The following is an 11,467-nucleotide window of genomic DNA, read 5'->3' on the forward strand; positions in this document are numbered from 1 at the left end:
CCTCACTCCCCCATCTATTTCCACTTCTGCACGAATTTTAAAAAATTTCTGGACTCAAAATAAATGTAGATAAGTCCGAAGCGTTATTTGTCAACTTACCAAAGGTGGAGCAAAACAATATAACATTTGGATTTATATGTAATGAACATTTCCTATCTTACCTGGGTATTAATCTAACAGCCGATAGGGCAACACTATTCAAATGGAATTATGCCCCATTAATCCAGAGTTTCCAAGCATACTTAAATAGATGGTCTTCGGCAAATTTGTCTTGGCTGGGTAGGATACACACAACAAAGATGTTCTTCCTTCCTCGTTTCTTATATCTTTTCAGATCCCTCCCGATATTGGTACCAACCAGAATGTTCACCCATTTACATTCTATGATATCTAAAATTCTTTGGTTGGGGAAAAGGCCTAGAGTTGTGCAGAAGACAATGTTCCGCCAAAGGAAATTGGGAGGTTTGTCCTTACCTAATTTTGCACTTTACTATAAATCAGCCCAGATTGCCCAGTTAGTCAACACCTGTCCACACGGGAATACACCTAGACGGGTTCTCCTGGAATCCTTTCTATCCAGACCATACTCATTTTCAGGCTTAATGTAGTCCACAGAACGTTTGCCACAGAATTTAATAAATATGGCCCTTTACACGGTCCATTCACTATTGCTCTGGAGGAAAGTTAGGTTTAAATATGAGATGCAATCCAACCCTTTACCACTGATCAATATTTTTCATAACCCTATGTTCCGACCAGTGCTGGAACCACACCTTTTTTCGTGGTGGTTGACTAAGGGGATCTACTTACTCAAGCACCTCTGCTCTCCATTTATTGTATTGTGGAACAGACAAGAATTTATTCAAAAATTCACACCTCCTGCAAGGGAAATAATGTGTATAAACCAGGTATTTCACTTTGCTAAGCAAATTCTCCCTGGAAAAACTCCTCTCCGGATAACAAGATTTGAGAACAAGTGCTTACAAGATCCACTGGGGAAAGGAATGATTTCTTTGATTTACTCTACTATTAGTCCACCTCATGATGAAAGAAAATTAGATTATATGTTACAATGGGAGGAAGATTTAGGATTCGTCATGTCGACTGATGACTGGTATCGTAGTAGTGAGACATTATCTCAAGGTTGTTATCAAACTTCATTGGTAGAGACTTCTTTGAAGGTTCTACACAGATCCTACTATGTACCAGAGAGTTCATATTATGTTCCCTAGTATCTTGGGTGATTGTTTCAGAGATTGTGGGGTATCAGGGGACATGAAACACATCTGGTCATCTTGTACAGGGGTCTCGGAGGAATGGAAGAAAGTGAAACGTCTGGTGGAACAAATGTTTGGGGAACAAATCGATTTAGAACCCTCTGTCTTTTTATTGGGTACAAAGCTGCTGAGGTTCTCTAAAAGTTTTCATAAATTGGTGAATTTCTTGTGTATGGCAACAAAGATTCATATAGCCGCAAGATGGAAAACCCCTTCACTGTCGATATCATTGTTAAAAGAAAGAATGAATACCATCATGTTATATGAGTGGATAGAATCTACTAGATCTGATACGTGGAACCTATTTCTCAAGGTCTGGAATCCTTGGAGAGAATAACATCCAAATACACAACTAGACTTGGCTTTGCAGCTTTCCCCTTAACCGTTTATGACTTATAGAAAAGGCCTTACCAGAACTCATAACTAACATTGGGTGTTTACTTGAGAAGGATGTTTCAAATTGGTTCTTCATATTAATAGTAAGCACTGTATGGCTGAACTCCTGCTGTCTATCCTTCCCCTACCCCTGTCTTGTCTTTTTTCTTGTATGTCTAATTTGTTATTATAAATATAATAATATATGCTCCCTTGCATGGGAGAATGGTTATTGTTTTTGTGTTTTCATATGATGTTTCAAATAAAACTTACTGAAACTAAAACATTTTATGCAGCCCAATTGATACCAATGAACTATGATGGCTCACCACATAAAAAAACAAGACAGTGTAAAAGCAAAGATCACAATGAGGTGGGAAAAAAAAGAAAATCAACTGAAGATGATTACTTTTCTCTCATCCTCCTCTTCAACTTCTGACCCAGCTGCCAGGGATTTTGCAGTGAGGTAGAATTGTAGTTCTAATGATGACTCATGCAGAGAAACAGACTTCCTGTTTCTACATAGAGCTTAGAAAGACTCAGATAGACAGTTTTTAATCACGTGATGTCATAGACCTAATAGAAAATGCAAGGATTAACTGAGTAGAAGAGCAAAATAAGCAAATTTAAGTAGTGATACATAATATGGTGGCTGCAATATAATATGAGGATACAATTTTTGATGGGAGGAATGCTTCTTTAGAAATTTAATGAAAAAAACATACTTAAAAAACAAAAGTTAATAAAATGATCCAAAGTTTCAACAGACAAAAAAATATTATTAATTAAATAAAAAAGTTGTGCATTTTTTGCTTTAAAAATTGCATGTTAGGTATAACCCTAATCATAACCTTTACTTCCAAATTCTGGTTATGCTCAAATTAAGAGGTTAATATTATTATTATTATTATTATTATTATTATTATTATTATTATTATTATTATTATACATTTATATAGCACCATTTATTCCATGATGCTTTACATGTGAAAAGGGAAATATAGACAAGTACAATAAACATATGCAAGACAAGGGACACACAAGTACAGAAGGAGAGGGGACCCTGCCCGCGAGGGCTCACAGTCTACAGGGATGGGTGAGGATACACTAGCAGAGGGTAGAGCTGGTTGTGCGACGGTTCAGTAGACTGAGGATCATTGCAGGCTGTAGGTTTGCCGGAAAAGGTGGGTCTTCAGGTTCTTCTTGAAGGTTTCCATTGTTGGTGAGAGTCTGATGTGTTGCGGCAGAGAGTTCCAGAGTAGGGGGGAAGCACGAGAGAAGTCTTGTATGCAGTTGTGGGAAGATAAGGGGGAGTAGAGAAGGAGATCTTGAAATGATTGAAGGTTGCATGCAGGTAGGTACTGGGAGACCATGCCACAGATGTATGGGGGAGACAGGTTGTGGATGGCTTTGTATGTCATGGTTAGGGTTTTGAACTGGAGCCTCTGGGCAATAGGAAGCCAGTGAAGGGCCTGGCATAGGGGGAGGCTGGGGAATAGCGGGAGACAGGTGGATTAGTCAGGCAGCAGAGTGTAGGATGGACTGGAGTGGTGCCAGAGTGCTGGAGGGGAGGCCAGAGAGTAGGAGGTTGCAGTAGTCGAGGTGGGAGATGATAAGGGCGTGCACTAGTGTTTCTGTGGTTTCATGATTGAGGAATGCGTGGATCCGGGAAATATTTTTGAGTTTTAGGCGGCAGGAGGAGGAAAGGGCTTGGATATGTGGTTTGAAAGAGAGGGCAGAGTTGAGGATCACCCAAAGGCACCGAGCATGCGGGACTAGGGAAAGCAAGCAGCCATTGACAATGATGGATAGGTCTGGTGGAGGGGTAGAATGAAATGGGTGAAAGATTATGAATTCTGTTTTGTCCATGTTCAGTTTGAGAAAGCGAGCAGAGAAGAAGGCTGAGATAGCAGACAGACATTGTGGGATTTTGGTCAGTAAGGAGGTGAGGTCGGGTCCAGATAGGTAGATCTGCGTGTCATCAGCGTAGAGGTGATCCTGCAAACCGTGGGATTCTATGAGCTGTCCCAGGATGAAGGTGTAGATGGAGAATAGTAGGGGTCCTAGGACTGAGCCTTGTGGAACACCGACAGACAGGGTGCGAGGTGAGGAGGCGGTGTGTGAGAGGGCGACACTAAATGTTCGGTCTGTTAGGTCATATATGTTGTAAAACAATTTTGGAAACTTTTCTTGTCTTTTCATTGTCACTAATTACTTCAAATCTCTCTCTCTGTCTTATTTAAATAGTGTAATCTTCTGCAGTGTGTAAAATGATGATGCACATTTTTGCAAATTTTGTGAAATTTTCTCTTGAAGTCGATTCGTGAAAAAATTATTCCATCATCTCCCATTGAGACACATTATAACCCTATCAAAATCGGTTAAACAATTGGTTATAATACGTCTATTTCACGACCTTCTAGAGTCATGGAAAATCACACATTCAATTTCTTCACTTTGACATTTTCTACACTTGCGAGCAATAGGTCAATTTTATCGGTGATCTTTACCCTAATATACTTGACCGGAGTGATGGTAAATTTTACCATTGTCATAGTAATATACTGGGATCGGCACTTGCACACCCCCATGTATCTATTCCTAAGCAATCTGTCCTTCATTGATATTTGCTACACAACCACTACAGTCCCTAATTTGATTCACATGCTACGTAGCGGGAATTATAAGCTGTCCTTTATACAATGCTTTGCCCAGTTGTATGTCTTCAGTCATGTCGTCACTACGGAGGACCTACTGCTCTTCATTATGGCTTATGATCGATATGTCGCCATTTGTAACCCTCTACGTTATCACAGTATATTGAGTAAGAAGAACTGTATCCTGTTCATGACTGCTATCTGGGTTTTCGGGGGCTTCAATTCAATTCTTGCTACGTTGACCACTTCTATAGTCCCAATGTGCTACTCTAATACAATTGCGCAATTCTTTTGTGAATTGAAAGCATTTGCCAAAATTTCCTGCCCCAATGCTGGTTTCCAATTACTTGCATACATGGAAGTAATATGTGGTGTAAGCCTTTTTCTTACCAGTATAATATCCTATATCAAGGTGATCATCGTTATCTTGCATATTAGATCTAAAGATGGGAGAAGAAAGGCTTTCTCCACCTGCTCGTCCCACCTCATAGTCCTCTCCATGTATTATGGCGCCTGGACGTCTGAGTATATTATGCCACCATTTAGGCAGACCCAAGTCTTCGAACTGACCCTTTCGATTTGGTATGCAGCCATTACTCCCATGTTAAACCCTCTGATATACAGTGTACGGAATAAAGATGTAAAGCGGGCTCTACTGAAAATGATGGGGGGCAAAGTAAGGAATGAATAGAGAGAGACATAATGAAAAAAAACAAAATTAAAACGTTTTCTAAGCAAAATGTCGAATTTTAGGATCTATCAACTTTTTATGTATATATGTAAGAAAAAATATGCACCAAGATAAAGAAAAACTACTGTATATATTCAACTATTGAAGAATCATTACTTTAGTTTTCTTATTGTAATTAAACTATCTTTTTTTACCCCCTTTACAACCAGGCGATATTCCGTTTTTTCATTTTTGTCTTTTTCTCCCATTATTCCATGACCCATAGCTTTTTTTATTTCTCCATCCACACAGTTATATGAGGGATTGTTTTCTGTTAGGGTGGTTTCACATTAGCGTTTCAGGGCGCAGCGATGGCCTGCGCACGGCTGCCGCTAAGCCCCGCCCCCTGCCGTGCCTCCTCCGGTAGCTCCGCCTACCGGCGCATGACGCTGCATGTGTCCTGCGTCCCCTATCTTTATCACTGGGGATGCAGGCCGTGCGCAGTATGCGTTTGGTGGCACAGGCGCCGAGCGCAACCAAATTGCAACAGGTTGCGTTTGGCACTGGTCGGCGCACTGTCAAAAGGACGCATGCGCCGCCAAACGCATAATGTGCACGACCTGCGTTCCCAGTGATAAAGATAGGTGATGCAGGCCGGTAGGCGGAGCTACAGGAGGAGGCGCGGCAGGGGTGTGGCTTAGCAGCGGCCGTGCGCAGGCCGTCGCTGCGCCCTGAAATGCTAATGTGAAACCACCCTTAGACAGTGGGAAAAAATTCCAACTGCCATGAAATCGCAAAAAAAGTACAATTTAATAATAGCTATATGAGTTTTTTTATTTACCACGTTCACTATGCAATAAAACTGACCTGATAATATGATTCTCCAGGTCAGTATGATTACGCAGATTCCAAACATGCATAGGTTTTTTTTAAGTGGTGAAAAAAAATCAGAAATTTGCAAAAAACAGAAAAAAACTTTTGGCTTGGCTTGTGTCGCCATTTTCCAACACCGGGAACACTTTAAATTTTTGGTGATATGGAGCTGTGCGAGGGATTATTTTTGTGCCCTTAGCTGCTATTTTGAGGTTGATACAAGCTTTTGATCATCTCTTATTACATTTTATTGCAGTGTTCCTGTGGCCAAAAAAAACATAATTCTGGCATTTCAATTTTTTTTCTCGTTATATCTTTTATGGATCAGATTAATTTATTTTATATTTTGATAGATCGGGTGTTTCTGAAAACAGCACCACCAAATATGTGTATTTTTTAAATTGTTTTATTTTTAACCCTTTCATGACCTCAGCTTTTTTTGGATTTGCGCTTTCATTTTTCACTCCCCTTCTTTCCAGAGCCATAACCTTTTTATTTTTCCATCAATATGGCCATGTGAGGGCTTATTTTTTTTTGCGGGACATGTTGTACTTTTTAACAACACCATTGGTTTTACCATGTACTCGAAAATGGGGGGAAAAATTCCAAGTGCGGTGAAATTGCTTAAAAGTGCAATCCCACACTTGTTTTTTGTTTGGCTTTTTTCGCTAGGTTCACTGAATGGTAAAAACTACCCTGCCATTATGATTTTCCAGGTCATTACAAGTTCATAGACACCAAACTTTACAAGCAAGGAGGAACAACGAGTATATGTTGCCAATAACTTCAAAAAGAAAACAGATCTCCAATCCTTCCAAAACATGTGCCAAACGATATAGTGGGATCAGATAAATAAGTATTTACAGCATAATAACTACCTAGTACACATCAACCACTATGCCGTTACAAGTATATCATGTAGTACTATGTACAAATAAATAAACATATCAGGTGCTGTGACTGCCTTAACTCACAAAGTGTTATGCCACTACTTATAAATCATACAGTACTATATATGGGTAAATTAACATTTCCAGTGCTGTGACCGCCTCCGAACCACAAAGTAATATGCCGCCACATATGCATCACATAATGCGTCATAAAAGAAGAAATAGTGAGGAATAATTACCCATAGATGTGCGAGAAGTCCCGTCCAGACCCAGGTAATATACCCCGATGCGCGTTTCGCGTACACAGGATGTCAGCGACCAGTAAGAGGTTAATGGGGTTTTATGGGTTTATTTTATTTTTCATATTTATAAAAACTTTTTTTGGACATTTCACTGTATTTAATAGTCCCCTTAAGGGATTTGAAGCTGCGATCATATCTGATCACTTGTGCTATAGATACAGTACATCATCATTGCTATGTACTGTTGCTGCATTGTGCGCAAACTTGGTGAAGAACTACAGGAAACATCTGACCTCTATAATTGCAAACAGATTTCTGTACCAAATATTAAGTGCTCTTTTTCTATTGTATCAGATACTTATTTCATGAAATAAAATGAAAATTAATTATGCAGCAATCACACAATGTGATTTTTTTGTTTAATTTTTAGATTCTGTCTCTCACAGGTGAAGCGTACCTACAATAAAAATTACAGACCTCTCCATTCTTTGAAGGTGGGAAAACTTACAAAATCAGCAGTGTATCAAATAGTTATTTTCCCCACTGTATGAACGCCTACTAAATGCTTGATTTCTCAAAAGTATCATAATATCTGCCATGGGGTCATCAGCAGAGTTTCAACTGTCATGGCAACCCATCGGTGCCTTAACTTCTTGCCACTTCCAAAAATTTTCTAGCTTGTTCATGAAAACTCATTTATACAGACATAATATAGCTGAATGCAGGTCATTGGACCCAGATCAACATCACTAAGGCCTCCTTCACACATTCTGGTGATTCCTGTATTCCTGTATTCGTCATCACCCCGATGTAACTATTGTTCACAGATGAGTCTCCAGTAGAGCAGCTTGGTGAGCTTTCTTTCTTTTCCTTTGGTAGATATGATTTGTGCTTATTTAAGAAAATATTGAAAATTTAACAAAAAAAAATTTTGCAAATTTCAATTTTTATGCCATTAAATCAGATAGTTAAACCACACGAAATAATTAATAAATAACATTTCCCACATGTCTACTTTATAATAGCATAATTTTTTAAACATAATTCTTTTTTTGTTAGTAAGTTAGAAGGGCTAAAAGTTTATCAGCAATTTTTCCAAAAATATTTATGAAAACTTCTTTTTTAGGGACACAGCACATTGGAAGTGACTTTAAGGGGCTATAAGACAGAAAACACCCAAAAGTAACACCACTTTAAAAACTGGACCGCTCAAAGTGCTCAAAACCCCAATCAAGAAGTATATTAACCCATGACGTGCATCACAGGAATTAAAACAATGTGGAAGGAAAAAAATAATTTTAATTTTTCCCTCATAAATGTTGCTTTAGCCCCAAATGTTTCATTTTCACAAGGATAAAAGGACACAATGGACCCCAAAATTTGTTCTGAAATTTCTCCTGAGTACTCTGATACCCCATACTAGGTGGAAAACTACTGTGTGGCTGCAAGGCAGGGCTCAGAACAGAAGGAGCACCATTTGACTTTTGGAGCTCAAAATTGGCTGGAACAAAAAGCCTGGCTATCACTTAAAACCAAGCTCCCAGTGATGACCATGCGGACACAACTCCTGTGCCTTCATGATGGCCAGGATTTACTGGTACGTCCATTTGTTGGAACGCACTTCAACTAAGAGGGAAGAGCTCTTTGTCTAACTCCTCCCTCCTCCACCGCCCCCCCAAATAGAATCATATCAGTAGCAACAGTCATCTTGATCTCAGTAATTTAAACATCTGTAAGGCATTGATTAAGGTATCTAAAATAAAATCAACCATGCACACTAAATAACGCCCTTAGGGGCTTCTTATAATTGAAATTTTACATTTATAGATGAGCAAATTACAGTAAAGAGAATAAAATATAAATAATATCTTAATTACCAAAATGTTGGTTCTTCTCTCTGTAGAAAATCCCACAGCAAATTGTAGGTTCGTCACTAAATATATAAATAAATATATTGTCTTGAAATAAATGCACTCAAAGCGAAATTACGCTCAGAGGTGAGATGATTCTAATATATAATATACAGTTGTGGCCAAAAGTATTGACACCCCTGCAATTCTGTCAGATAATACTCAGTTTCTTCCTGAAATGGTTTGAGAGAAAGCACTGGAGACTTCTAAGGTGGCCAGCAATGAGTCCAGACCTGAATCCCATAGAACACCTGTGGAGAGATCTAAAAATGGCAGTTTGGAGAAGGCACCCTTTGCCAAAGAAGAATGGTCTAAAATTCCAGCAGAGCATTGTAAGAAACTCATTGATGGTTACCGGAAGCGGTTGGTCGCAGTTATTTTGGCTAAAGGTTGTGCAACCAATTATTAGGCTGAGGGTGCCAATACTTTTGTCTGGCCCATTTTTGGAGTTTTGTGTGAAATGATCAATGTTTTGCTTTTTGCTTCATTCTCTTTTGTGTTTTTTCATTTAAGACAAATTAAATGAAGATAATAATACCAAAGAATTTGTGTTTGCAATCATTTTCAGGAAGAAACTGAGTATTCTGACAGAATTGCAGGGGTGTCAATACTTTTGGCCACAACTGTAATTGTAGAAAATGATCTAAAATTACTGAAGCGATATTGTAAGCTATTGTAAGGTAATACTAATTTAATCAAAAAGTTTAAGAGATTCAACTAGGTTGTTGAAAAACTAGAAATTGTATTTTTATTTTTACTTAGCATTTTTTAATTTTAGCATTTATATTCTTATGTTTTGTGTTGGAATGCAATTTTCTATAATAGGAAAAAATCTTATGACTTATGGATAAATATTAGCTATAACCTTAAATATAATTGTACTTTGTTTCTTTATAAATCATTTGCTCTGACCGACCAAATTTATCTTTGCATGTTTCTCGTCAGATTTTACAAATCACATTTCATTTTTTAAAGTGTATTTTAGAAATTTTCTTTTCGATGCTAAGCCACTGGCAAAAATACAATTTTCCCATTTTTTTGGTATTTATATTTTTTGGTGTAAAACAAAAAATAAAGGCAACAAAATGTTTGTGAAAATCAAAAATTACCGTAGGTAAAAACTACAACCTAACAGATACCTTAGTTTGAAAATAAATTTTAAAATAAAGGAAAATTTCAGACATCTTTCCAAAGCTAATTAAAGCCTCTCTGCCTCAGTTATAATCACTTTTAAGTCTGAAGTTAAAGATTCACAGATGAGTCTCCAGTAGAGCTAGCATCATGTAGAAATGTCCATACATGGATACATGGCTAGTATCAGTTGCCAGCTGACTTCACATTTGCTTTACAGCTCTACCAATTTTTCCATGTTCCACAGGGGAAATATCCATGCCTGGTAGTGACTTATTTCGTGCCTTGTGTTGCCGATCTTCCTTTCTCCAGTGACTGGTGTAAGAAGACTATCGGTCTTCCCTTATTTGGCTTGGTCAACTTTAAACAAATGTAATTTTCCTCATCCCAAATGAGTGAACTTGTCTTCTTTAACCGCATTATGTAACTTCGCGAATCTGAAAAAAATTTAACTTAAGTAAAATGTTTATGAAGCTCTAAAATGATTGACTTTCTTTTAGTCGAACCTCATGGAAAATCACACATATCAATACTTTGTGCTAACCTTTACTACACATGAGGAGAATAGGCCATTTTTATCTTTTTTCTTTGTCCTTATATACCTGATCGGAGTACTTGCTAATTCAGCCACCATTATCGTAGTATATTATGATCGGCACTTACACACCCCCATGTATCTATTCCTGTGCAATTTATCCATTGTTGACCTCTGCTACACAACGTCCACTGTTCCCAAGTTGGTTCACATGTTCCTCAGTGGTGTCTACACCTTGTCTTTCACCCAGTGCTTTGTCCAGATGTACTTCTTCAGCCATGTTGTCACTACGGAGGACCTTTTGCTCTTCATTATGGCTTATGATCGATATGTTGCCATTTGTCACCCTCTATATTATCACCGAATGTTGAGTAAGAAGAACTGCATCTTTTTCATGGTAGTTGTATGGACCACTGGATTTCTTAACTCACTTTCCTTAACATTGACGACATCTTACATCCCATTGTGTTATTCTAATACAGTCACACAATTTTTTTGCGAATTCAAAGCCTTTGCCAAAATCGCCTGTCCCAATGCTGGATTCCAGCTGTTCACCTACATGGAAGCTGTAATTTTTGGTTTTGGCCCCTTTTTGTTCAGTATATTATCTTATATTAAGGTCATCGTTGTGATCTTACATATTAAATCTAGTGATGGGAGAAGAAAGGCTTTCTCCACCTGCTCGTCCCACCTCATAGTTCTCAGCATGTTCTATGGCACATGGATGTCCGTATATATAATGCCACCATTAAAAGATCCTCGGGTCTTTGAATTAACCCTATCTGTTCTGTATTCAACCATCACTCCCATGTTAAACCCTCTGATATTCAGTGTACGGAATAAAGATATAAAGATGGCTCTAATTAAAATGGTGAAGCACAAAATCAGAGGGAGTCAATCTTTATGA

General features: G+C 38.2%; 2 protein-coding genes across 2 annotated transcripts; both read left to right on the forward strand.

The window, feature by feature from the left end:
- Positions 1 to 4,079: 4,079 nt before the first annotated feature.
- Positions 4,080 to 5,000, forward strand: LOC141069296 (olfactory receptor 5V1-like). Its single transcript, XM_073558748.1, has one exon. It carries the CDS (start codon positions 4,080 to 4,082, stop codon positions 4,998 to 5,000), a length of 921 nt encoding a protein of 306 aa, XP_073414849.1.
- Positions 5,001 to 8,536: 3,536 nt separating this feature from the next.
- LOC141069297 (olfactory receptor 1M1-like) lies at positions 8,537 to 11,467 on the forward strand. Its single transcript, XM_073558749.1, has 2 exons — positions 8,537 to 8,581; positions 10,526 to 11,467. Exons 1-2 carry the CDS (start codon positions 8,537 to 8,539, stop codon positions 11,465 to 11,467), a joined length of 987 nt encoding a protein of 328 aa, XP_073414850.1.

Source organism: Dendrobates tinctorius, unplaced genomic scaffold, assembly GCF_039654945.1.
Source record: "Dendrobates tinctorius isolate UK_male_01 unplaced genomic scaffold, ASM3965494v1 ptg000257l, whole genome shotgun sequence".
NCBI lineage: Eukaryota > Metazoa > Chordata > Amphibia > Anura > Dendrobatidae > Dendrobates > Dendrobates tinctorius.